Source organism: Psammomys obesus, unplaced genomic scaffold (assembly GCF_907164565.1).
Source record: "Psammomys obesus unplaced genomic scaffold, mPsaObe1.curated_primary_1811, whole genome shotgun sequence".
NCBI classification, from domain to species: Eukaryota; Metazoa; Chordata; class Mammalia; order Rodentia; family Muridae; genus Psammomys; species Psammomys obesus.
The window spans coordinates 15,986,828-16,013,987 of NW_026596149.1; the positions used below are offsets into that span (position 1 = coordinate 15,986,828).

The 27,160-nt window shown below is 43.7% G+C and overlaps 1 protein-coding gene across 4 annotated transcripts in view; it reads left to right on the plus strand.

Moving 5' to 3' along the window:
* The window catches only part of Sfmbt2 (Scm like with four mbt domains 2), a 183,418-nt gene that overhangs the window by 144,595 nt on the left and 11,663 nt on the right, over positions 1–27,160 (plus strand). For 3 of the 4 annotated variants that reach the window (XM_055593892.1, XM_055593893.1, XM_055593895.1), the window contains exons 14-19: positions 682–752; positions 3,349–3,491; positions 14,293–14,402; positions 23,462–23,637; positions 25,327–25,493; positions 26,532–26,795. In XM_055593892.1, coding sequence (XP_055449867.1) covers positions 682–752; positions 3,349–3,491; positions 14,293–14,402; positions 23,462–23,637; positions 25,327–25,493; positions 26,532–26,795 — 931 coding nt within the window. The remainder of the gene's footprint in view (positions 1–681; positions 753–3,348; positions 3,492–14,292; positions 14,403–23,461; positions 23,638–25,326; positions 25,494–26,531; positions 26,796–27,160) is intronic. The other variant, XM_055593894.1, reaches the window with a different exon arrangement.

Consider the following 27,160-nt stretch of genomic DNA (forward strand, 5'->3'; position numbering starts at 1 on the left):
TGCTGTAGACGATGCACCCTCCCCCCTCTTGATAGTCGGTGAGGGTTTATTTGACATTTAGGTCATTTTTCAAAAACTGCAGTTGCTCTGCACCTAGCCTGGCTGAGGCCCCGTGAGCTCCAGATTTACTATATTCCCCTAACACTACAGTAAAAAAAAAAAAAAAATAGATTGGTGTATGAACTTTCTACCTGAACTCTAACAGAAGAAGCCAGAATTAAAATTTTAACAATCACCAGCTTATAATTCTCCTTGAGTCTTCTTTTTAGCATAGCTGTGACCCACATAGGCACACAGTAAAGATGTCCAAAGTCACCTGAAGGTTATTTTCAATTAGACAATTAGAATGTAAGTCTTACATTAATTGTATGTCAGTTGTATCTAGAATGTTAACTAAAGATGTTATTCCAAAGTAGAGGAAAGTCATTGATCATGGATGGCCACTCGGGGGCACTTGTGCCCTAGGCTTTTTTGGGTCATCAAATGGACTTAAAAACCAATTTTCCAAAATGGCCTCCTTATTTGGTGTACTGGGGCTATTCTTGTATACACACCCTACCTTAAAATGGCTTTATCTTGAATTTCTGGCATAACCGTTTTAAATGATGAAAATATTTTTGCAATACCCTCCTCCCTTCTTAAGTCTGTGCCCTGTAACCACTGATTTTTTCTTTTCCACAGATTGTCATCCACAGTGCCTGTTGAGAAAATACCTCATGATGTTTGCTTATTCCCTCATACGGACACTGCAGGTAAAGAGGTCTCATGAACGATGTATGTCTTTCCACTGTGTAGTGCGTATTGTTTTAGCTACTGCGTCTCAACCTTGTGCCCTTTTTCTTTCCCTCTGTTGCTACTCACTGACAGTTATACATTTAAATTTCTTATTAATCTAAATTTGCACTTCATCTTTACCACTGTTTGGTCAGGAGCTGTAGACAGGTCTTGTAATATTAAGAAAATAATGCCATTGCATATCAGAGTAGCATTCGGTGTCATGGACCACAGTGAAGAAAAGGAAAACGTTGAGAATTAGTTTTAGGCATTCCTTTCTTGTCATTTTGTCACAGTTCCACTTGACTTTTTTGAGACATGGTCATGGTCTTGCCATGTAGGCCAGGCTATCCTGGAACTCTCAAACCTCCTGTTTCAGCCTCCCTAGTACTGGCATTCCAAGTGTGTGCCACCATCTCTAGCTTATCCATTTGCACCATTGCCCCGGTGACTCACTTGCATACCACACACCTTTAATTAACTCATGAGAATCTGAGTCTGAAGAGCTGATTGTGAACAATATCTTTCTTAGCACATTAAATTTTACATCTTGGTGAAATTTAGTGAGCTGCCATTAGACCACCAAATGCGACTACAGATATGTCTGCATGAACTGATACAGCTGATGTTCTCTTTGCAGTGAAGAGAAAAATTTTATAAATAGATTAGATGAACATCTAACTAAAGGTCCAGGTAATACCACCAAAAATTATAAGGAAATTCAGTTTTGATGTCCATTATCTTGCTTGTTATATAGAACTTCAAAAAGCTTAAAAAAAAAAAAAAAAAAAAAAAAACAAAACTCCAGCTACAGTTTTATAGTTTACCAGAGTAACATTACTCTTTTCTTTTTTCATACATTCAATGTAAAAGCCCTACCTTATATTAGCTGGCTCGTAAATTTAAGAGAGAGGACTTCCAAACTGTTAAATGACCCTCAAACAAATAGTGTTTCTGAAGAAATTTCACGGTTTCTCTGGCTTGTCTTGGGTAAGAACTGAGTGAGCACATCAGAGAGTAGGTCTCCTAACCCAAAGAGAGGCATTTATAAACACCAAGAAATTTTAATCAAGTCAGACATAGTTGTGCACACATGTTATTCCAGCACTTGGGAGCCCTTAGCAGAGGAGCTGTGAATTCCACACCAGTCTGAGCTACAGAGCTAGAGACCCAACTTGCCCTCCTGAGTGTGTTTAAAGGATGGGGGTTCAAGCCGTGGGTGTGTTTTCTCTCCATCATATTGGATGTATTGTCAGTATATATAGAGAGAAATCTGACAATACCTGGTTGGCCTGGATGTGGAACAGCAACTCAGCAGCTACTCTAACATGATTCTGTTGAGAATGTCAGTGGGGTCATCACTGTAGGGAACTTTACTGTGGTCAACTTTACATCTGCAGCTATGCAGGTGGATGGAGAAGCCAGTTCTACTCCTGGTCTGCCCTTACATAAATCTCTTGCCCATATGCAGAAGTCAGTTTTTGAAGGTGCATTCCCGTGATAATTACTGGGAACTCTGAAAAAGTAGCAACAGTTAAGAATTTGTGAGAGAAATGGCTAACAAATTGTGGTATATCCATATAAGGAGTAAATCATGTAGAAAGATGAAAACTGAGTGTTTGAATTTGCTGGTAAATTTGCTATAATTGTATTGACTTATGTCTCTGTGAAACTTAAGCAAACTAACAAAACATGACAGAAAACCATCCATGAAATGCTTTTGTAAAGATCCCAGATATATATCGCTTGTTGCACACATCCATGTATTGAGCAGTAAACTCTTATTAGTTTGTATGATAAATAACACATTCAAAATGATAGTTGCTTCTAAAGCAGTGGTGCTGAGCCTGTGGATCATGACCCCTTCAGGAGTCGAATGACCTTTTCACAGTGTCGCCTAAGACCATCTGAAAAGGCAGATATTTACATTCTAATTCATAACAGTAGCAAAATTACAGTTATGTGATAGCAACAAAAATAATTTCATTGCTAGGGGTCACTACAACATGAGGAACTGTATTAAAGGGTTGCAGCATTTAGAAACATTGTGAACCACTGTTCTAAGGACAATGAGGGAAGTTACCCGAGTAAGGCTTACAGAGGATCTTATCTGTAGGACAATGTTGGTCTTTGAGCTGTTTAATGATACCTGGTATGTCATTGTTATAGTCTATTTCTTTCTATATCTTAGATGCTATATAATCTACAGAAAACTCTGTTTTTATGTAGTGGGAAAATATGCAAAGTGTCTTAAGATACTTTTTCAGATCTGAAGATGTGCCAATGTTATAATACAGGGTACCTTTCTCCAAAGAGAAAAACATGTTTGTCTCTGTCCTGCTTCGAAACTCAAGTCAGGGTGCTTAATTAACACCAACGCTGGCTCTTGTGGAAGCAGTGCACATTCAAGGTCCATTTTCTAATCCGGATTCTTCATTAGTCAAGATGAGATCCTTGGATCCAGGTCTTGTGGATTCCAAACTTTTGGATTATAAATCTCACTCTTGCTCACTATATACATACGTAAGTCATGGTGTAGCGTTTCCCAGCATCCACTGTGCCATTCTCTCCCAGCAGGAACTGTCAACGGGAAGTACTGCTGCCCACAGCTGTTCGTCAACCACCGGTGCTTCTCAGGCCCGTTCCTGAACAAAGGGAGGATTGCAGAGCTACCTCAGTCGGTGGGGCCTGGCAAGTGTGTACTGGTGCTTAAAGAGGTAAGACGTCTGAACTGTCTTAACAGGACATTTACACTGCGTTCAGTTGCTAAAGAAAATGTTCAATCCATCAAGTCAGTTCAATGTAGTTCATGTTCAGTAAAACACTTCTCATCTGGGGATAGAACACTAGAAATTCAAAGTTGAAAAAGCAACATCCCTACCAGTGAAAGACTCATGGTCTAATCAATATGGTCCTCCCCCGATGAGTTAGGGAGATATGTTATATCTGTATGTGATAGATTTAAATCAAGTGCTTTAGGAAGACAGGAGAATGAATATATATAGTGAGCACTCAAGCCCAAATAGTTCAAGTTTTTTAAGAAAAAAGCTACCTTTGACAAGCAAAAGATACCTCATAAAGGTAGGATAGAGTGGCTGCAATCTTTTCTTTTCGTTTTCCCTTTCTGCCTTTTAAAGACAGGACTTTATTTTATTTTAGGCTGGCCTTGAACTCACTATCTATCCAGTGATAACCTTGAATTCTTATGTTCCTCCCTCTCCTACCCAAATGTGGGAATGACAGGTGTATACCACCACTCAAGTTTTTACACAGTGTGGTGTCTAAACCAGGGCTTCCTGGATGCTGGGCAAACATACCACCAACTGAGATACACCAGCAGCCCAAGTGGCACCTTCGCCATCCTCTCCCTAGAGGATGTGTGCCTAGTACCTGCACCCAGACAGTAATAATAGTCTGCCTGGCTTCCGAATGTTCATGAGGTTTGTGTCATGGCTTGGGCCAGTCAAAGCCCAGGCCACTCATCACCTGGAAGACACTTCCCATTTCTGTCCTGCCTGGGAAGGTGACCTACAAGAGAGGCTAACATGGAAGATACCAATGAGCATAGGAGGTCAAGGTCCTACTTTATCTTACCTGTCCAGCAACAGATGGTGTCTGGGGACCGACTGGGATAATGGCATAGCTTCTGAACTCTCCTAGGAACTCTGCTCTCTACCTGCACATCCCAGGGTCTCTGCAGAAAAAGGATACCAGCATGACTTTTTTATTGCTACCATGCCATGATGAATGCTTTTTAAAACAAAATTCTGTGGCTACACATTCAATTTACCCATCAAACAATTGTTTATCGGGCGGGTTCTAGGAGCCAGGCACTACCTGAAATACTGGATCAAACCCCAGCCCTGTGAAACCTCTGTCTGTCTGAGTTTCCCCATTCACTTTTGGAAAAATTACATGATTCAAAGCTGGATAAACATAGGGGTGACCTAGAGAGATGGGAGCGTGGTACTCGAAGAGCAGAGGGCACAGGGATATGGCAGGTGACATTTGACTTGGCAGAGATGAGTAAGTGCAATCTCAGTTGCAGAGCATGAGTGGGCATTCGGGGAAGATTCTGGCAAACAGGAAGACCTGGCTTGAACAGAGGAAGTTAAGCTGTGGCTAAACAACAGGTGTAAATGGCTGTATTATATTTTAAGAATAGAAAACAAGAGGATTCTGGGTTGTCTGGCGCTTCATTGTCAAGTGGAAGGAGCTGGGTGTGTGTGGTTTTCTTTGGTATTCTGAGCAGTTTGAACTTGAAGCCAGGCTGGTGGGGATTTCTCAGAGTGACACCAGGCTGGTGTGATACTGTTAACAGAGAGCATCTTTGTGTGTGTATACACTTGTGTGTGGAGGACAGAGGTCAATCTTATATGTCTTCCTCAGTCATTTTCCACCTTATTTCTTGAGACTACATCTGTCACATTGGTCTAAATGTCACCAATTCACGTTAGCTGGCTGGCCAGAAAAACCTCAGGAATCTGTTTGTCTCCATCTTACCATCTTTTGGATTATAAATCTATCGCTTGCTCACTCTATGCATATATATGTGTATATATATTATTATATATACTATATATAGTATACAATTATAATGGATAACATATATATAATTGTAATGTGTGCCTTGGGGTTGGAACATATGTCCTCATATTTGTCGAGCAATTTACTGCCCACCTTTCATCGTCTTTGCTTTAATGCCATTCTTTCTAAAGAGGAAGATCATCAAAGCAGCTGGAGGATGTTTGACTTTTCTAGGCCATTGGTAGTTAAAAACTTCTCTATATTTAGACAAGACTATATAGAGGGAATGTAAAGAGTTTAGGAGAAGCATGTAAAACATGGACAGATGTATTGTGGCTCTTTACTTAGGAGCATTTGACAGATTGGCTGCTTCTTAGCCAAATAGGCTGTTTCAAGTCACAACCCTGAGCGAGCTTCTTGTTAAAGGGGAAAGATAAACAAGTGGCAGGAATATGACCATGCACGTCCCCGGTGCCGTGATGAGGCAAGCACAGATGCTATGAAATAGGGCGGGAGTTTCACATGGCTGCATGCAAGTAAAACAGTCACCTGCTTCAGAGAAAGGAAAGACATATCCAAGCCCGGAGCATCAGTGAGCTGAGGAGGAAGAGAAGGAAAAGCAGAAGTGGTGCTCATAAAAGCTTAGGTCTCAGGACCTCCAAGGATAGACATGGTAAGTACAGGCCTAACTGTCAGAGTGGGCCTTCACTAGAAGCACACGGAAGCTAAATTTGTCTGATGCGGCGCTTGTTTGTCTTTCAGAAAGAGTTGTATATATCTCAGGCTAGCTTCAAGCTCCCTATGTAGTGAAAGGGACTGAGTTTCTGCTATCCCTGCCTCTATCTCCCCAGTGTTGGGATTACAGCCTGCACCATCATGCCCGGTTTATGTGGTGCTGAAAAATGTACCCAGGGATTTGTGCATGCTAAGCAGGCACTCTTACCACCTGAGCTATAGCCACATCCCGAAGTTACATTTTGTAAATAGCTCCCCTGAATGCAGCTTAGCCTTAGGTCTGGTAACCCAACAGTATGCATCCTGTCCATACCAAGTGGCAAATAGATTCTAAAGATGACAAATTTCTAGCTAAAGAGAAATGGTGACTGCAAACCACGACAGCTTATTCAGTCAGGCTTCTGTATTACTTAGGTTAGGTGGTAGGGTCCTTACTTAAGCCGGACTGCATAAACTGGCACAGAAGATAGATACCCACACACAGGAAACATGATTCAAAAAGAAATCCAGGTAAGAATAGGCAAGAATTTCCATTTCAATCTAAGGTAAGAATTACTATCCCTTGGTCTGACAGGGCTCTAAGCAGTGATTGGATTGTGGCTAAGAAGGCATAGGTTGTTTGGCTGTATTCATGCCTGGTTTTGATTGACAAGTCAGGGACACCAACCTGACAAAGGTAAAGTGAATGATCCAGTTTCTTTGCAGGCTCCTGCAAGCCTGATTCGAATGACAGGTTCTGGTTGCTAACATGAGACTCCATTACGTGCTGGCTACATTAACCAACATGATGTGACCTTGGCTTCAGTCTTTCTTTAGGGGCTGGCTATTTTACGTGACTAAATTATTATTTTTTTTAAGTCAAAAGTAGTTAGCCCCAATCATTTTCTGATAGACTGCCAGGCACCAAACTTAAAAGCCTAGCCAGAAGCAGTTTTCTGATGACAAAAGTTGGTTTTTGCTGATGCTTAAAAATGTATGCAGCAAGATGGAAGGAAAAATAAATAAATAAAAAGCAGGCGCTTCGGTTCTGTGAATGCAAGAAAAATGTAAGTCCCACCAAACCAATATTTATGCTAATGCTTCTCCTTTGGTGCCAGAGCCTCTGCGTGGCTTCAAATTTCATTTTGCTTAAGAAGAACGAGGTAATTGAAGCAGAGACAGAGTGCGTTGCTTTTCCGAGCCATCGGCAGTATTGGAAATTTAAACACTTTTGTATCTTCAGAAAATGTGAAATGAGAGTTGTTTTCTCTCTGTTCTGCTATAAGTAGATAGTGTCTGTTGTTGCATGCGGAGCGGGTGTTTGGAAAGGGTACCTACAAGTTGAGGAGAGGGTCCTGAGATACATGCGAGGGTGTCTCTATGTCAGGTAGAAGGAAGCTTCCAGAAAGTGGTGGCTAAAGCATGCACCAACTTGTTTTTGTGGATATTAGAGTTGAGAGATCCAGAGAGCCGTCTGTAACTGACCTTGACCTCAGAGATGGTGTTGAGAGGAGATAAATTAAAATAAGATGGAACCAGAGTTTATTCAGCTCTCAATATCCCCTAAAACTAAACTCAGGATGGCATAGAAAGTGAAATGAGTCTTGATCTTTTGGTGTTAAGGACAAAGTCAAGTCTTTATGCCCCATAAGAGCCATTTTATGGGCACTGTAGAATTATCAGGGACAGATGATAATGATGGCATTTTGTCATAATCAAACCTGCATGCTCAGTCAAATCATTGCCAATTGGGACCGTCCATCTTGAACTCAAATCATTCCAACCTCATGCTTCTTCAGGGTGCCGAGGTCCCTGACAAATGGACAAACCATGGGTTAATGGAGGACTATTCTAAGGCTGCTGGTATCTTGGGCCATCCTCGGAATCACCTCATCTCCCTGTTGCATTTGGTTTAAATGCAATGTATAGGGTATGTGCACAAGCTCCTATTGGACAGAGAGCCAGCTCTCTATCAGGGGCATTCAACCAGAGGAGCAGAATGGCTCATCTGCTGACTCATGCCAGTGTGTCCTGGGATGAGCATCTCAACTTCACATGATGAAGTTGGAGAGGAACAGCCGGGTGCTGCTGGCAGAAAAGACTCTGAAAACTCTCAGTGTCGTGAAAAATCTTGCCTTTGTCTAAAGAAGCTGTTCAGGTTATGAAGATAGACTCCTAGGGTGATTTCTGGAGGTTGGAGGCATCTGTATTTTCTCTTAGAAGTCATTTGGCTCAGAATATCCACCAGGCTGTGACCCCTGTATTTAACAAAAAGAGAAGCATGTCATTTCAAATGGGGAGTCTCCAGGAGTCCCTGGTTCTCCACATCATTTTGGACGTATTCATCTGGCTGTCACTCTGACTGCATAAGCTCTGTGGAGGTATGACCTCTCTTCTTTGGCAGCCTGGACTCTGGAGATAAAGGGAAAAAATTAAAGAGAGAGAAAACTGACACATTATAATGTTCCATTGGAACTTAAAATAACACAGTCTGATCTTCCCTCCAACTTCCTTCTGCTGCCAGCTAATTCTTGGGTGAAAGGGTCACAAAGCCTGTGCCTGTAGGAAACTTTTAGATATGGTGAGCCTCCGTGCGCGTATCGCTTCCTCAGATGCGGTGACCTCCCTGAGGGTATCACTTCCTTCCTATTGGACTTTCTGCCCCAGTGAGTTCAGGTCGACAGAAAAGCGATGAGTCTTGTAGGCATGACTAGGGTCAAGAGACTACACATCGGATTCACCAAGATGGGCATCCTCTTTCAGACAGAAGGAATAAAGATGTACACCTATTCCATGCTGTCCTAGTTCACTCACTCAACTACATATTCCATAGTGTATCCTGACTCTTTATCTGTCACCAACTATTTATCTGCCTATCTATCCATCTGTCTGTGTACCATTTGTCTTATAGAATGCAGCCTCTTATATCTTTTGATCTATTTGTCTACCCCCTACCATCTATACCTGTCTGTTATCTGTATCTTTAATCTGTCTTTATCACCCATCAACCTGTACATATATCCAGCCATCATCTAGCTCCATTATGTTTATTATATCTATCTTACTATCAATCTATCTTCTTCCTCATTGTCTATCATCTAGCTCTCTACTATCTGTCATCGTGTCATGTACCTATTACGTATTTATAGCTACTTATTTATACCTATTTATCATCTATTATAGTAGTTGTCTACCATCTATTACTATCATTATCATCTATCAAATACTTAATGTCTTTCTCGCTATTTAACATCTATCTGTTCCTAATGTGTAGACCTAAATAACAGTCTATTTGTGGAAACTATGGAACAAGGATGGCTGTGAAGTCATGTTCATCAGTGAAACAGAAAGCAATTGGCATTAAAGTAACAGGGATTGTCTTACATTAATTATTAGTTTTTATTAGCATGTGTTAAATAACAATGGATCTTACTGTGACATTTCCTTATGTATATTTAATGTATTTTGATGACATTCATCCCTGAACATGTCAATCTAGTCTGTCTCCATTTTTATTGATGTCTTCCTCTTTTTAACTAGTCCCTTTTACTTTAATATTTTTTAACCAATGCGGTAGGGTTATTTATAGTGATGTGAGTGAGAGATAGTTTACAGGATCATGGAAAACTTACCCATGGCTGCACCACTAAAGAAAATTACTCTTCCTCCAGCAACTCTTAACTAACCCATAAATCCTCAGGGAGGGCCAGGACCTCTCAAATGTTCCACACTTCATAATTGAAAGTTCTGGTTCCAGTCTTAATGCAGGTCTTATTCAGGTGTTCACGGCACCTAAGTATTAAAGAATGCAAGAGCCCTGCCGTTTCCCTGAATTGCTCCATGTCACTCTACCCTTTTCTCCGGCTCTTAGATTCTGTCTGCCCTCCTGGCACAGTATTACCTGAGTCTTGGAGAGGGTGCTAATAGATGTCCTATTTTGGGTTAAATGTTCTACACTCGCTCATTCTTAGTGCCCATTGCTAGTCCCTGTGGTAATGACTTTCTCCAATAGCATTGGACAGAGGAAAACCTCTGTTCAGCTGGATTCTGGTTATGTCAGTCATCAGATTAGGAACGCAAGCTTCTTGGAGGTGTTTGGCTGTGCTTCTGCTGTTTCTGCTGGAAGTTAATATTGAGCATCAACCCATTAAGAATAGTGCAGCCTTAGGAGGCTAAGACAAGGGCATTGTCATCAGTGTCAGGCTAGCCTGGTTACCTCCTGAGTCAGCTAGCCATGACTATAACATAAGACCCTGTCTCAAAAAAAAGTGTTCAAAATTAGTTTTAGGGTTTGGGAGAGAGAGAAGCGTAGTATGGTTCTTTTTCCAAAATACATTATGCGGGTTTTGGATTTTGCCATGAAGCTGAAGAGACTATATCTCGGGTATTCCAGGCACAGTGTTTAATTTGCAAAGGATTTAAAAGGCTTCATTTTGGCTGGGCATTTGGGAATCTGAAACAAGGGGAATCAGGAGTTTATGGTCATTTTCACTTACATAACCTGTTCAAGGCCATCCTGGGCTACCATGAGACATTGTCCCCCTACCCCCAACCTCAACACACACTGTTTCATTTTATATGTTTTACTAACATATAACAGAAGCGATGGCTGGTCATTTGCTTTCCTCTTGATTTCTAAGGAATGACAGATTTTGTGTCCTTGTCTAACACTTCCAGATAGGCTTGCATTTCCACATCCAGGGTCATGTTGCTTCACTTCCATGCCCTTGACAAGGTCATACTATGTTACTGAAGAACGCTCAGAGCCTTTTTTCTGCTGTGTGGTGTCTCTTAGCTCCAGTTATAACTGTGTCTAACAGCTGATCACTTTTGTGAAAAATGAAAGCATCATTTGAACTTCTAACTTTTTAGCTGTTTGTTTTGGCATTGTGTAAATATAGTCTAAGACTAGCCAGGAAAAACAAAAAAAAAAAGAATAGTGCAGCAAGCTTGGGGAAGTGTGTCCAGGATAGGTCATGCGCGTGGCTTGTGATGCAGATGTCTGGAGGGTGCCTGGTAATGTCTGAGAAACACAACTAAAGAAAAAAAAATGCAAGGTACTTTTGCTTTTGTGGCTTTCTCTATTGTTTTCCCCCATGGAAGACACGATACACTTATTGAACTTTCTCATCTTAGCATCGAGGAGGACTTTGTAGCAAGGACAATTCGAAACCAAAGCTATCTCCTTCCTGAGCCTCAATTCACCTCATTATATGGGCTCAGATAGATTCTCTGAGAGAATCAGTTATTAATTTTCAGTGAGCTTACATCTGGATCCCTATTGAAATGTACTGAACAACTTTAAAAAAAATACTCTATCAGATACCTGCTACTGCCAGTCATAGCTGTAGCTACAGAGAATGTAGTAATATGGTAACCCAGCTTTCTGAATGCTTAGATTAACAGGGTAATGATCTGGTACAGGGCTGACCATCGCAAAAGGAAAGTAGTGCTTTGTGGAGGGCACTCAAAGGTTTCTGTAAGGGACTTTTGGAATCAAGACATGGGAGAGAAAGAAGATGAGCTATCCGGATAGTGACATATTTTATTACTGTAGCACTTCCAAGACCATCGATGTATTAAAGAAAAAGAGTAGTTTCTGGGGTTCTAGTTATGACCCAGTTGGTCCAGTTGCTTTGGGATCTTTGGTCAGGTAGCCCATCATGGCAGGAGTGCAAGGTGGAAGAAAGCTGTTCACTTCAATGCTTCAGAGTGGAGAGAAAGGAGACGGGGCTAGGATTCCTTCATCCCTTTCCGGGAGATATTTCTAGTGACCTAAAGATTCTACCACCTCTCAGCACTGCCTGCCACTGGGGACGAACCCTTTATCACCTAGGCCTTTAGAGACCTCACAAATCCAACTCATTGCAAGAGAGGTGAACAGCACCAAAGGTGACTTTCTGCAGTTCCCAGCTGATGTGGCAGGAACAAAATAAGCAGGGAAATAACAGTGTCAGCAGCCTCCCTGCAGGGTCACAGAGGCTGTCCTAAGTGTGGTAGCAGCCTAGGGAAAATGACTGGGTAAACGCAAGTGTTCTAAATACAAATGGAGAAACTCATCTTGCTTAAAGGCCTGCAGCTTCAAAGGGATCTACCTGAGATTTGGTCCCACACTAGAGGGGCTGTGGCTTTTCTGCTGTAACCCTTTGGAGAGGAACTTGGGTACAGGAGTATGTTCTCAACATCTCAAACTCCAACAGATACTGTGAGCCATTGCATTGCACTATGGATTTTCTATTGGAGTTGCTCAGACAGATCTTAGTTGACTGTTTCCTCAGCTGGTGAAAAAGGCTCTATACTATTTCTACTCTCGTATGGAGAACATAGTGAATTGCATTCTGATAGTTTGCAAGGCCAAGTTACATGGTTTGACTCTGCCTTATGATAACAGCTTTCTACTTAGTTCTCATTCTTCCATTTATGTGTTGTCATGTACTGTGCGTGCGTGCGTGCGTGTGCCTGTTTGCATGTGTGCTGGCATGCATGCAGAGGTGTGAGGTTGAGATCAGGACTCATCTTCTATTGCTCTTCTGCCTTATTCACAGGGACAGCACCTGTCCTTTTCAAGTGGCTAGTCTGGCTAGCCAGCGTGCTCTTGTCTCTCTTTTCTGCCTTAGGAGGCTGGGATCACAAGTGGGCTGCCACACCTTTCTGGCGTTTATGTGGGTTCTGGGAAACCAAACTCAGGTCTTCACACCATCTGGCCAGCACTTTAACCACTGAGCAGTCTGCTCAGCCCCGCTTAGTTCTTTTTATAGGACAACAGTATTTTCTTCAGCAACCGTGGACAGAGCCCCTGTGCATATCAGCACTCTAACATTTTAGAGAGGCCTTGTTAAATTTGAAGACAAGGGCTGGTATTGGGAAAAGCCATGAGGAATAAAAAAAAAAAAAAAATCAATATTGGGTGTTTTTTCAAATTTAATTGCTGCTTGTTTTCCAAGGCTGGAACGAACTCTGGAAGGCATGTTCTGGTTCTATTCAGAGTCACAAGAATGCATTCTGATATGCAGCAAATGACACTGTGGCTCTGGGGTTTTCTCCACTAGTCACAATGAAAGGAACCAAATGAAATGCTATTGCCTGATGATAAGTACTTTACATGTTACTGCAGTGAGCTCTAATTAGATTTATTTTTAAGCTCGGTCTTTTAAATTGTTCTCATGGCAAGCAGAAAAATCAGATGATTGTTTTAATGCAGAAAGCAAAATGTGCCACAGCTGTCTGTGTTGCCTTGTTCCATTTCAGTCCCTGGGTTCAAGTGTGCCTCTTGCTGGGGTTAGTCAAGGGCCTTTGGAACAAAGCACAGTGCCACCTAGGACAAAGTGGGTTACCATACTAACTATATAATAAAATTTGTCTCTTTGGGGGGGGGGATGTAAATGGTCACACTTGTTTACATGTGTGTGAAAGAGTATGCATACGGGTGAGTACATGTAGTGGCCAGACGTTGACTTTGGGTGTCTTCTTCTGTCATTTTATTCTTTGATACAGAGTCTCTAAGCCTGGAACCCGGGACTCACCAATTTGGCTAGACTGGTTGGCACACAAGTTTCAGGGAATGGCCTGTCTTTGCCTTCCCAGGGCTGGGATTATAGGTGCCTACCACCACACCTGACTTTATGCAGGTGCAGGGACTCAAACTCAGGTCCTCATATTTGTGGGACAGGCATTTTCCGATGCAACCATACCCTTACCCCTGTGTAGTATAAAATATAGTAAGATCAATCCCTTAGGTAACATGAGGAAGCTTTGTTGTTTTCAGAGGTTATCAGGGTATATCCACTCTGGCTGATATTTTTCTGAAAATGCTCTGTCTCCTCCTTCGTGTTGACTGGTTTACCCAAAGCAGACTCGGTGGCAGTAGGGCTTGTCTCCTACGTTGGTGCAATTTTTCTCACTCTCTGTCATATTTTGTCACCACACATGCAGTGTGTGCCTTCGGCCTGATGCGACTATTTGACTATTTATGCCTTTTCTGGACTTGGGTAAACTTGAGAAGGGGAGGCATCGTGTTACATGCCTACTTGCCTAATTCCTAGCCCAAGGAGCTGCCACAGATGTCCCTTCTGTGGAACCTAGCAGCCGATTCCTGCTTCGCTTTTTCATATTGTTCTGCATTGTCCCTCAGGGGGTTCTCTGAGACTTCTTTGGAGCCCTTCCCTTCATGAAATGCTAAGGCGAAAACCTCTTGTCAACACTGTGCTCAACACATTCTTGCTACGTTTAACAGAAATGGACACAACTGTGGTTGATGGTGGTGTTTCTTCCTGACAGGTCCTTAGCATGATAATCAACGCAGCCTACAAGCCCGGGAGGGTACTGAGAGAGTTGCAGCTGGTGGAAGATCCACACTGGAATTTCCAGGAGGAGACGCTCAAGGCAAAGTAAGTGTGCTCAATTCTGGGAAACAAAGGTTTTGTAATACTTTCCCTGCTGGTTTCAGACCTCTCATTCCTTGATTGGCTATTGCCCAGACAAAGACAAAGACACTGAAGGTCTGTTAGCTCGCAACTCCATGTAGACTTAGTGCCTAGATTAGTTTGTAGCATCGTCATCACAAAATACTTAATAAAAGCAACTTAGGGAATCAAAGACTTATCTCTCCTCATGGTTTCAAGGAAGTCAGCCATGCTACCCGTGGCTCTGTTTCTAGGTCTATATTGAGAGAGAACATCATGGCTGTGGGACATTACAGCAGAGGCTGTTTACATCAGAGTGGACAGGAGAGAAGAGGGATGAGCTGAAGAGCTATAACCTACTAAGACACCTCCCTGGTGACCCATTCCTGCCTGCTTGGTACCACCTCCTGAGGTCTCTGCCACCTCCTAAAATAGAACTGTAATCTGAGCATCAAATGTTTAATAAATGGGCCTGAGAGGGGCGTTTCACATCCAAATTTAACAGTGACAGTTCCGCTATGTGGCGCTGCCTCAAGCTTTAAGAACACTAGCATGAAATGCAGATTTGCTTAACTCATGATTTCGTGCATGTGTGTTTGATTGTTGTCTGTGCATTGTATATGCGCAGGCATAGCTAATGTGTGTAGATATACATGTGTATGTATACAAATATGTATGGAGGCCAACGAGCTCCCTCATGTGACATTCGGATACCCTCATGCTTCCGTGTCCCACAACCTAAGGAGTGCAAGCATACATCACCCTATTGGTTTCTTGGATTGTAGAGCTTGAACTCAAGACTTTGGGCTTTCAAGCCAAGCATTTTACCAACTGAGTCATCTCTCCAACCCCTTAATTAATAATACACTGTAAGGATCAAGTCTTGCTGTGTTTATAGGCCAATGAATGAGTTACTAGAAAGGAGAAAAACGGATGGAAGTGATATCCCCTATCATTCCTGTAGGATGCTCATTGACAGCTCTCAGTATTCGCTATTGTGACCTGCTTGATCCAAAGAAAAAGCTCTCTGCTTTGGAATAGAAAACAGTTAATGGTAGAAGCTTTTGGCTTGCGCTAAATGAAATGGCAATGAGCTCTGTGTTCACATGTAGTCTACTGACTTTCTTCTTTAATCTGGGAATTGGGAAGGTTTTGCTTCTCTTTGTCTTTCTTCATCTTTTTATTTCCTTTTTTTTTGGGGGGGGGGGGCAAATAAGACCTTCAAAGCCAGGACCTCTGTTCAGCAACCCAGCCTTTTTAAATTTTAATTTATAACATGTCTCACTGAGTAGCCCAGACTTGCCATGCATGCTATGTATCTTGAGATCCTCCAGCCTCTGCCTCTTGAGTAGCTGGCATCATAGTCTTTACATTTCTCCATCTCTGAGAAGGAGAGCAGGGCCATTGACATACCTGCTCTTGGTTATAGGAGAGGTCCCAAGAAAGGGACCTTTCTCGGGAGAATGTCATGCTGAATGCTGTTCTGTGCCTAAGAAGGGTTAGCCTTCTTTTGTTGGTTTCTGTGTCGTCATGTAGATGGCCAAGGATGACCACACACTTCTTACCTTCCTGCCCACACCTCCCAAGTGCTGGGACTGCCGGTATACAGCATCACATCCAGTTTAAGCTCTGATGGACACAGAAGCCAGGGCTTCATGCATAATCTATACGGCCAGTTTCATTTCCTCTGTTACTAACTTTTCCTGGCACCGTGTATGTGGCTGGTGAAGCAGTTCATGGTCAGCTACCCACTCAGCATTCCTGGTGTCCCTTTAGATAAGCCTTGTCATCTTCAGTTCCATAAAAGCCATTTATGGTGTATGGATGCCCTGCCCAGTCACAAGGGGAAAGGTCTGAAGGACGATAAGGAGAAGGTTTATTTTTCCCAAGTGGAAGGCCAATGACAGGCAAAAGTACATGTCATTATTCCAAGAAACTCCTACATGAGCTTCACCCATAGCACAGAAGAAACAAAGCAGTTCGTTTTCCTTTTAATATCCCATGTTCTATGTTCTGTAAGAGTAGGGTCATCATCTGCCATGACATGAGCATCCCTGTCCAGACTCATACTAGGGTGACTCCAGCAAGTTTTTATGTAGAGAAATCCTCACTCTTCGCTTCCCAACTTTTCTGTACCATTCACTCTAACCCAGAGGCACCTAATGGCTATGGAAGCAAGCGGAGCACAAACATCTCTTTAAAAGCACTGTTTTTCCTAAGTCAGCCAGAAACTTACTCCCTGACAGGAAGAGTTCATTTTGCAAGTGTTTGCACTTATTTTCATGTTACCGAGTCGATGGGAGCTTTTATTAAATGTGGCCTGATAGAATTGAAACAGACACCTTGCTTTCCAGCCTGCTCAATTACAAAGGCATCATCTTACCTCTTCTATCAAGGATGGCAGGGAGGTCCTCAGCAAAACCTTACACCGCATCTTCTCAGGAGGAAATGCCTGTCTGCACGGGGTCTCTCCTTGCCTGATCATGGCATTCCCTCTAAGCGGCTGCTAATGATGACAGCTTTCCAGTCAGCAGGAGCCTGCCGGTGACAGTCCAGTGGGTTGTGTCTCCTCCCTCCTTCTCATGTTAAATGACAACTTTCTAGATCCTGACAACTTACCTGTGTTTCTCTCCGACACAAATGGAAGGTGACAGGGGAGTGAGCCAACTTTTTCCCCTGTCCTGAAAGGCAGAAGTGGTTTCTGCCACAAATGGATTAACTTAGCAGAGGTTGGACCTGGAGTTTGAGATTATAGTTGTCTTTATTGTCTGAGCTGAACTATAATGTCAGAGTGTCTTCAGGAGCCGCAGGCCTGTGGTAGCCGCCAGGGCAGTGTTTTTCATGCCTTGGCCTTGGTGATTGCTCAGTGTTTTATTGTTTCTTTGAAAACTGTTTTTTTTATTAGCGTGCGTTAATTATACGTAACTAGTTTTATCGTGACACTGTCTCTGTATATTAGGCATTTTGATTGTATTCCCCTTCATTACCCTCTCTCTTCTCCCTCCTACTCCACAGATCCCCTTCCTCTTCCCATCTAGTGGCCCTCCACCTCCTTCTCCTCCTCAGCCTCATCTTTCCCCTCCTCCTGAGCCTCTTGCTTCATGACCTAGTGAGTTTCATCAAAGGTGCATCAAAGGTAGGAAGCTATTTACACAAGTATGAACAAGTTATCTGTGGCTGTACCACAGAGTAAATTCCCTCCCTCCCTCCCTCCCTCGCTCTTCTCTCTCTCTCTCTCTCTCTCTCTCTCTCTCTCTCTCAGTATTTTCCTCAAAGAGCAAAGAGATATTTTCCTGATAAGATACAGGTCCTTTCAGAAGATTTTTGTCCTGTAAATAAAACAAAGCCCAGCACAGTCAGAGGTATTTTTCACCTATGTTTACATCAACTGTGCCTTGCACACTATTAAGGAAATGCTTACAGGGTTTGGACAACATAGAAGAAGTGTGTCTTGTCATTTCCTTAGCATGTGTCTGAAAACTGGACCTCCTGTACTGACAAAGGGAAAATGGATTCTGATGTCATTTGTCGGAGACGGGTTTGTAATGATAAATGTAAATCTTCCAAGCTACCAGCACTAGAAATTTCACTCTCTGCTTTAGAGGAATCTAAAACAATTGCCAATCCGGAGACACTGAACTGTTTCCAACATATTGTAAAGTTTCTTTTTATCTTCCAACATATTGTAAACTTTCTTTTTATCTTATCTCCTCTGTGAGTGGCTTTGAGTGGCTTTGAGTCTGTGTTGGAGGGTTGGGTTGAAGATCTACAGCCTTTCTTTTTCTAGGCCTTCGTTGCAGGTTTGTTCCGCTTCATTATCTTGTGGGCAGAGGCAGTGAGGCTAAGTCAGACTTTGTCTTTATGCGGCTTGTATTCACTCAGTGGAGTACTTTGCTCTCTCCCACAGGAAGTGGCTGACTCTGCGAGCCTTTGCCTTCTTGTCTCCTCTCTCCCTTTAGCCGTTTCACCAGCTTGTGTGTTATGAGCAGGAAGATGTAGCATTGCACCATCCTGTGGGATTTGTGTGAAAAGGGGATTCTCAAACTTGAGCAGATGTTCACTGAAAGAGATTTCGGTGTGCTCACTTTGTTTCCCTGGCTCAGAGGATCATAATCTGCACTCCTGGAAACATACCTGATGAAATGAACACAAGCAAGTGGCTGACCTAATTGAGGAGCTTACTACGTTGCGCGTGTGAACAGGGTGTTGGTAGTAAGTGAATTAGAGACGTAGCTCACGGAGACACTTGCTTAACCAGCTTGGGGCCATGGGTTTCAACCACAGTAGTGTGTGTATATATGTGTGCGTGTCACTGTGTGTGTGTGTCACCGTGTGTGTCACTATATGTGTGATACTGCGTGACACAGTGTGTGTCATTGTGTGTGACAGTATGTGTCACAGTGTGTGATAGTGTGTATATGTATGTGATAGTGTGTCAGTGTGTGTCGTAGTGTGTGAACTATTATTGTGTGTGATAGTTTGTATATGTGATAGTGTGTATGCCACAGTGCTGATCTCACAGTGTGTTCGTGTCACCCTGTGTGTCATAATGTCTGTGTCTCACTGTGTGTGTGTCATAGTGTGTGTTGCATCTTAGAACTGGGGCTTCAAAGCAGGCAGACTATAAGAACGGCTTTCTGTGACTCAGCTGTAGTGTGTTTGTGCTCCGCTCTTGCTTTTTTGCTCAACACTGGAATTTGCCTTGAGTTTGGCCTCAGGAGTCCATCCTCTCTCCCCTGTTCTCAGATGCCAGCCAGAGGTGGCTGTGGCTTTTCCGGAACAGCTCCCTCAGGCCGGCTGTGGCACTGCATCCAGAATGCCGTCCCAGCCCACCACGGCAGCATCACCCTGGCCTTTTGGTCACGTGTGCCGCTCCAGCCCCTGACAGCAGGAAACCTGGTGTGAACACGCAGTGAGAAGCAATTTAGAAGGAAGGGCTTTGGCTGGAAGTTCAAGGATACAGTCTGTCATGGTGGAGAGAGTGCTCCAGCTGTGGTGGCAGGACATCTAGAGCTGGTCCCTTTGTGTCCACAGAAGGGAGGCAGGGAGAGATGAATGCTGGTCTCAGCTGGCTTCCTCCCTTTTTCTTCTTCTCTGTGAAACCGCACGTATTTGAAACCGCCATCTGTATTCACTATGGATCTTCTTTCCTTGGCCTCTCTGGAAACAGCCCCATAGTCGCACCCGGGGCTGTGTCTTCTAATTGACTTGAATCCAGTCAAACTGACAATGTGTATCCACCATCACACCCACAGTTGCTAACTCCACTACATTATTTGATCAGGCCACAACATCACTTCGGCATCTTCCCTGCCTCCCCATCTCATGGCCTCCTTGACCCTCCCCCCACTGCAGTCTCAGCTATCCCAGCGCTAGTGCCCCCCCGGAAGGAGTATTCAGGAGACCAGAACCTTTGGTAAGGAGGGGAGGTGCAAGGTTGGCATACAGATAGTGACATCCAGGGATACCTGCTCTTGGTGACTCAAGGGCAGCTCTGGGATTAGAGACACCGTCTTGATTATCCTGAGCCCAATCACCAAGCCTGATTTTTTTCTTTTTTTTTCTTTTTCTTAATTACTATTTATTCACGTTGTATCCCCCCTGTAGCTCCCTCCTTCCTCCTCTCCCAATCCCACTATCCCAACCCATTCTCCACCCATCTCCCTCCCCACGTCCACTGATAGGGGAGGTCCTCCTCTCCTTCCTTCTGACCCTAGCCTATCAGGTTTCATCAGGACTGGCTGCATTGTCTTCCTCTGTGGCCTGGTAAGGCTGCTCCCCCATTAGGGGGAGGTGATCAAAGAGCAGGCCAATCAGTTCATGTCAGAGACAATCCCTGTTCCTCTTACTGTGGAACCCAGTTGGACACTGAACTGCCATGGGCTACATCTGTGCAGGGGTTCTATGTTATCTTTAATGGTCCTTGGTTGGAGTATCAGTCTCAGAAAAGACCTCTGTGCCCAGATTTTTTGGTTCTGTTGCTCCCCTTGTAGAGCTCCTGTCCTCTCCAGGTCTTGCTATCAACCCCGATGCCCCTCAGTTGAGGAATGGTTACAGAAATCGTGATACATCTATACAATGGAATATTACTCAGCAATAAAAAACAAGGAAATCAAGAAATTTTCAGCCAAATGGTGGGAACTGGAAAAGATCATCCTAAGTGGTGTATCCCAGAAGCAGAAAGTCACACAGGGTATATACTCACTCATAAGTGGATATTAGATATATAATATAGTATAAACATACTAAAATCTGTACACCTAAAGAAACTAATCAAGAAGGAAGACTCTGGCTAAGATGCTCAATCCCCATTCAGAAAGACAAAGAGGATGGACATCAGAAGAGGGAGAAAACAGGGAACAGGACAGGCGCCTACCGCAGAGGGCCTCGGAAAGGCTCTATCCTGCAGGGTATCAGAATAGATGCTGAGACTCATAGCCAAACTTTGGGTGGGGTGCAAGGAATCTTATGAAAGAAGGGGGAGATAGTAAGACCAAGCCTGATTTTTTGCTTTCTCTGCAGTCAGTGGCTGGATGGGAGCTGTCCTGGGAAAGGCGTAGGAAAGGCAGCCTTGCACAGTTGAGGCAGAGCGTAAAGGCGCCATACCTGAATACAGCGTGCCTGTAACACCCTGCCCGAGACTGTGACAGCCAGACTCTGGAGGAACAGTGTCTGGTTGGGTTACAACCCAAACACTATGTCCTCCTTACTCAGTCCCTCTATCACAGCATCTAGATAGACGTGTGAAAAAAAAGCCATCATTATTTGACTGTGATTTCATTCTTATTTCAGTACATTTAGGTAGGCTTTTCCTAATTACGGGAGGCTTTAAGAAAGCACTTGCTTCATAGTAAGACACTATGTTGACATGTGAATGGTTGTCTTCATGAAGCCCATTACTTTGTGTGCTCACTTTCAAAGTTAATAAGACAAAAGAAAGTGAGCCCTCCTGAAGTAGGGAGGAAAAGAAAACCTTTCCCCTCAGCCACAGGAAGCAGCTCCCCTCTGCCAGTGTCTCCTGATGTGCTTTGTCACCGTAGCTTTGGGAAATGTTCATGCCTTGTCTTTGAGCTCCCCTTCTACAGTTTGGCATCTGACCTGGTTTTCACATTTCTCCTGCTTTTTGTGTCATGTTATTTCATTTTTTTCTCAAAGAGACTTGAAGATTCTCGATATCAAGGTCTTTCAAGCAGAGCTGGAGGGCCACAAACAGGGAAAGGATAAAACTTAGAACAGAAAAAAATAATGTACCTGTAAAAAGTTTATATTCTGTTTCCCACCAATGTGGGGACATCCTGCGTTCTCCGAGTTGGGCTATTCTTGTCATGAAATCTAACAACAGTAGAAAGTGAGACCTTCTCCTGCGAAGCGCATCCCAGCAGCTGTCCTGGGGCACAGAGGGCGGTCTCTCTACAGAGGGTCCATGAAGGTCCTAGGAAAAAACCTCAACATTGATGCAAAGCTAGCACATTTAAAGCACGATTTTGTCTACAAAGCATTGATTTGAGTTCTTACCATACAGAAAGCCAATCTCGCACATCAGAGGGATTGAAGAAAAAGAGGCCAGAGGTGCTGCAACATGAAAGGCTAGAGAATAAGTATCTTTCCCAGTTAGGGTGTGTTTGTTAATCTTATCTTATCTCTCTCTTTTCTCTCTCTCTCTCATATATATATATATATATATATATATATATATATATATATATATATATATATATATATATATATATATATGATGAGACTTTGAAAAATGGCTCTTTAGGGAAAATGTTACAGACTGCAGAAAGACATTAAATTTTAAAAATCAAGATGAAATCTATTTGGTTGTAGGTTTTTTTCTTCTCTTTATTTCTATGAGCACATTTTTGTTTGTTGCTGAGATCTAGGTTTTAAAAAGAATTATTTTATTATCTTCAATATGTGCATCTGTGGGCAGGGGAAATGTGTGCACATGAATGCAGGTGTCCACAGGTGCCCACAGAAGCCAGAAGCATCAGATCCCCCGGATCTACAGTTACAAGGGCTCCTGAGTTGCCTGGATAGCATTGGGAGCAGAACTTTAGTTCCCTGCAAGAGCAGCACTACTCTGAGCTGCTCAGCCATCTCTCTAGCCCTGGGTCAAGGATTTTAAACAATGTTTTCCCTGCCGATTTTGAATATTATGGCTTCCTTATTTTATGGGATCCGTTTGTTGACCATGTTCCCTGACTCTGACCTCATCTGTTTGAGATTTGGGTTCCCAGTGAACTATGGAGTATGCACATGTTCAGAAAGGATCAGTTGCCCTTCTTTGTAGAGAGCAAACCAAAACCATGTTGGGATTCATCCAGAATAGCAAAGCCCTTCAGCATACCCTATCCATTAGGGTAACCATCTCTGTCTCTGTCCAGGCCGCAGCGTGACAGGTGCCTCCATAGACAAACCTGCCTCTGGAGAAGTCCTGCACTCTCCTTTCCTTCCCACCATGGTTTTAGAGAAGGAATGGTGAAATCAATCGGTTGATTAAAAGACAGTTATTTCCCAAAAGCCCTGAGGTTGGCAGCCACATCTGACACTTTTAGGGGGCACCTCAGATTCAAGCCTTAACAATGCTGCGTGTTTCCAATCCCCTGGGCAGTCTGCACTCCAGGAGAGCACAAACTTATTTAGTGATGTTTTAAATGTATGTATTTATTTTTACTTTATGTGTATGGATGTTCTGCTTGTGCACATGTGTTCCGTATGTCTGCAGTTTCCTCTGAGACCGGAAGAGGGGGTAAGGTACTCTAGAACAGGATAGCTGTGAGCCACCTGTGGACAATGGGAACCCAACCCCAGTCCTCTACAAGCACAGCCTATGCTAAGAGAACCATTGAGCCAGACCATCATTCCATTTTTAAAATGGAAAAATTTTAAGTAACCGCACGTACAGTTCTCAGATGTGAACTTTGTAGGTGACAATATCCGCATCTGTCACAATGCTGAAAGGTTAAGCTTACCTGCCAGACTAAGAGAATAAGTCTGAAAATGGACTCACCCTTCCTTCTCTTTCCTTTATTGTCTAGGTACAGGGGCAAAACATACAGGGCTGTGGTCAAGATCGTACGGACATCGGACCAAGTATCAAATTTCTGCCGGCGTGTGTGTGCCAAGCTGGAGTGCTGTCCAAACCTATTTAGTCCTGTGTTGATTTCTGAAAACTGCCCCGAGAACTGTTCTGTCCACACCAAAACCAAATACAGTGAGTACAGAGGAAGGGAAAGACACACTACACGCCTGAGCTGAATTGTGCTGTACTTGGGTTTGTTGGTTGGTTGTTATTTTTTTGGTTTTTTAACCCTGTGCATAGTTTTTCATGTGAATAACTGAAGAGCTTCTTGAGGTGTGCTTCTAGCCTATAGAAACAAGAAATATATATGCATATTATATATCTTATATCTTTCTAGATATACGAAAGGGATAGGTTGGCTCAAATCAGTGTGGATTGACATTAGAAATTTTGGGGAAAGGAGAAGTCAGAAATTCAGAGGACCAACTGTTGGGTGAAAGAAGGACATGATAAATTTATTACTAATAATGCTTAGGAACGCTAATTAATTTTTTGTTCTTACATAAACCCAGGATTTGCATGCTAATACTCTTTTGGTTTTTGTTTGTTTTGTTTTTGAGACCCGGTCTCTTCATTTGTAACCCAGGCTGGCTTCACATTCTCAGAGCTCCCCCTGCCTTGGCCCTTTTTGTGTTGGATTACAAATATGAGCCACCGTTGCTGGTGAATGATTCTTTCATCCCATAGCAGGAAAGTCTCTAGGCAATTTTCTTACTGCATCAACCCTGTCTGCTTCTCCCCTGCTTAGATATTTCCTTCTATTATGTACACAGACAGAGAGACAGACACACACACACAGAGGGGCCGTGGATTTTGCAGATTTGCACTTCCGGTCCCTCTGAGGTCAGAGCATCATCTGTGCTCTCTGTTACATCCCTGCACCTTTCCACCTCCATACACTCTCCCAGATGAGATGCACCACGGTGAAGAACCCAGTCTTACATGTGGCAGACAAGCATTCTGCCACAGAGCCACATCCCCAGGCCTTGGTGTTTGAGACAGGGTGTCTCAGTTGTTTTGCCTTGTGATTGATGAAATGTTCTGCTAAAACCAACTTACGGGATGGGAAATAGGATAAAGGATTTATTTTGGCTCAAACTTTCAAGTTACAGCCTACCACAGCAAGGAAGTTACAGCAGCAGGAACTTGAGCGGCGGTCATGACACGTCTGTAATCAGGATGGGGTGGAGGGAGTACATGATAGGTGTCAGCTTTCAAGCTCGCTTTCCACCTCCATTAATTAAGTCAAGATAACTCCCCACCTGCACAGCCACAGACCCTTCTCAGGTGACAGTTAGCCCTAACCATCACATAGGAAGTCCCTCTGTGCTTTAGGCTGGCCTTGAACTTCAAAAAGAAAGAATGATGACAGCTTCTCCCTCTCTAGCTTACTCTATCTGCAGGATGGTCACACCTCCCTGCTCATTTCACATCAGCTTTCCTTGGGCCAGTGGAGAGCTGGATAGCCACTGCTCCAGAAAGTAGCTGACTTGACTGAGGAGTTCCGTTAGTTTGAATGTTGACCTTGCAATAGTGTTTCCTCTAGTCCCAGGACCCTGGGGCAAGGGATGTGGGGTGGACATTGTGACCTGAAAGTGAACTAAAGGATGAGTCTGGATCTCATTGCACAGGCCTTCAGAAGGCTAAGATCCTTCAGAGCGGATATCACTGTCACTGGAATCTGAGCTACAGTGGCAGGGATAACACAACAACATTGAGTAGAACTGGGACCAGGGAGGGCAGGGATATCCCAGGTGGGCTGTGGTGCTGCGATAGACCCATCATTGATTGAACTCAGTAAGACCATCTTCCTCCCTGAAGCCTATTATTATGGAAAAAGAAAGAAGATCGTGAAACCCCCGATTGGAGAAAGCAACGTTGACAGTGGACATCCAAAGCCAGCCAGGAGAAGGAAACGGCGAAAATCTATCTTCGTGCAGAAGAGACGGAGGTCTTCTGCGGTGGACTTCACAGTGGGCTCCGGGGAGGTACGGTGTCCCCACAGGGCTTCCAGCACTGGAGGAGGGGGTTTTGTTTCTACATTTAATTTATTATCCTTGTCTGTGTGTGAAAAAAGAGAGAGACAGAGAGAAGGAGGAGAGGAGAGGAAAGGGGAGGGTGAGAGAGCAGGCATACTCTTGCTGCCGTGCACCTGTGGAGTTAGAAACAACCTTTGAGCGTCTGTGGGATCCCAGGATCAAAATCAGGTTGTCAGGTTTGCTCAGCATGCCCTTTGCCGGCCCTGTTTTTGTGGTTTTGGGGAATGCTAGAGATCAAACCCAACTGTGAATGTTAGGCAAGCACTCTACCATTGAACTACAACTATCCCTTGCAGTTTTGAGACATGGTCTTCCTACCTCAGTTGTTTTGCCTTGTGATTGATGAAATGTTCTGCTAAAGACTGGCCTTCAACTTCATGTGTATGTGTGTTTGCGTGTATGTGTGGTGTATGTGTGTACAAGCGTGGGAAGAACAGAGGTCAACCTCAGTTGTCATTCTTTGGGACAGGATTCACCTTGATTTTTTGTTTTGTGTTGTTTGTTGTTACTTTTGAGGTACAGCCTCTTCCTTTTAGCAGAACCCATCACTCCATCATTTTGGCTAAGCTGATTGGCCATCAAATCCCAGGGGTCCTCAGGCTCCATGCTCACATGACAAACACTTTATGTATTGAACCATCTCCTCAACCCCTAACTTTTTTTTTTTTTTTTTTGCAAGATGGTCTCAGTGTGTAGTTTAGGCTGGCCTCAAATTCATTAACCTTTTGTTTCATCTTCCTGAATACTGCAATACAAACCTGGGACTAGATGCTCCCCCACAGTCCTTTTACATACTGAGAACCAATTGCATGTGTTCAGCTCCTAGTTAGGAGAGGGCTGTGTTAAGACTCTTTGGTTCCGTGGGCTCTCTTTTGAGGCCTCTGTGGACAAACCCTTGCAAAGAGCTTTGCTCTCAGGGTCGCCTAATTGTACTCACTGAGGTTTCTTTCAACCCATCCCCACTAAACACCTCCCTCTGACTCTCAGGAAAGTGAAGAGGAGGATGCGGATGCCTTGGAGGATGACACTGCAAGCGAGGAAACTAGTTCCGAGGTCCGGGATGACCAGACCGACACCTCCTCAGCAGAGGTGCCCTCTGCCCGGCCCCGGCGGGCTGTGACCCTGAGGAGCAGCTCAGAGGCTGTGAAGAAGCCTCCGGTGGAGAGGGCACGAAGGGTCCGCCCGGTGCCGACGGCTGCTTCTCCCAATGAAGGAGACAAGGGTCCTCCCACTAGGGCTGAGGAACCACAGGTGAGCTCAGAGAGTGGAGGGTCTATGGCCCATCCTTATGAACATGGAGCAAAGTTCGGGTGTGGTTCAGGAAAAGCTCTTTAAAATAATCAGAAATGACAGGAGATGCTCTGTCAAAATTCCTGAGTCCAAGGACAAAAGAATGATTTTATCTCTTGGTAGGGAGGGCTGTTCCCAGGGCTGGAATAGTGTCTTCATTTCAGGATGGCTTTAATCCTCTAGAGCTTCTGGTCAGGTGGGAGAGGAGGGTCCAAGCCTCCAGTTCCGGGTCCCAAAATTCCATCTCTCCATCTCCCATTTCCACACATGAATTCTGCATCTCTCTCTTGTATGGGACACCTCTCTCACATCATAATATATTAAAT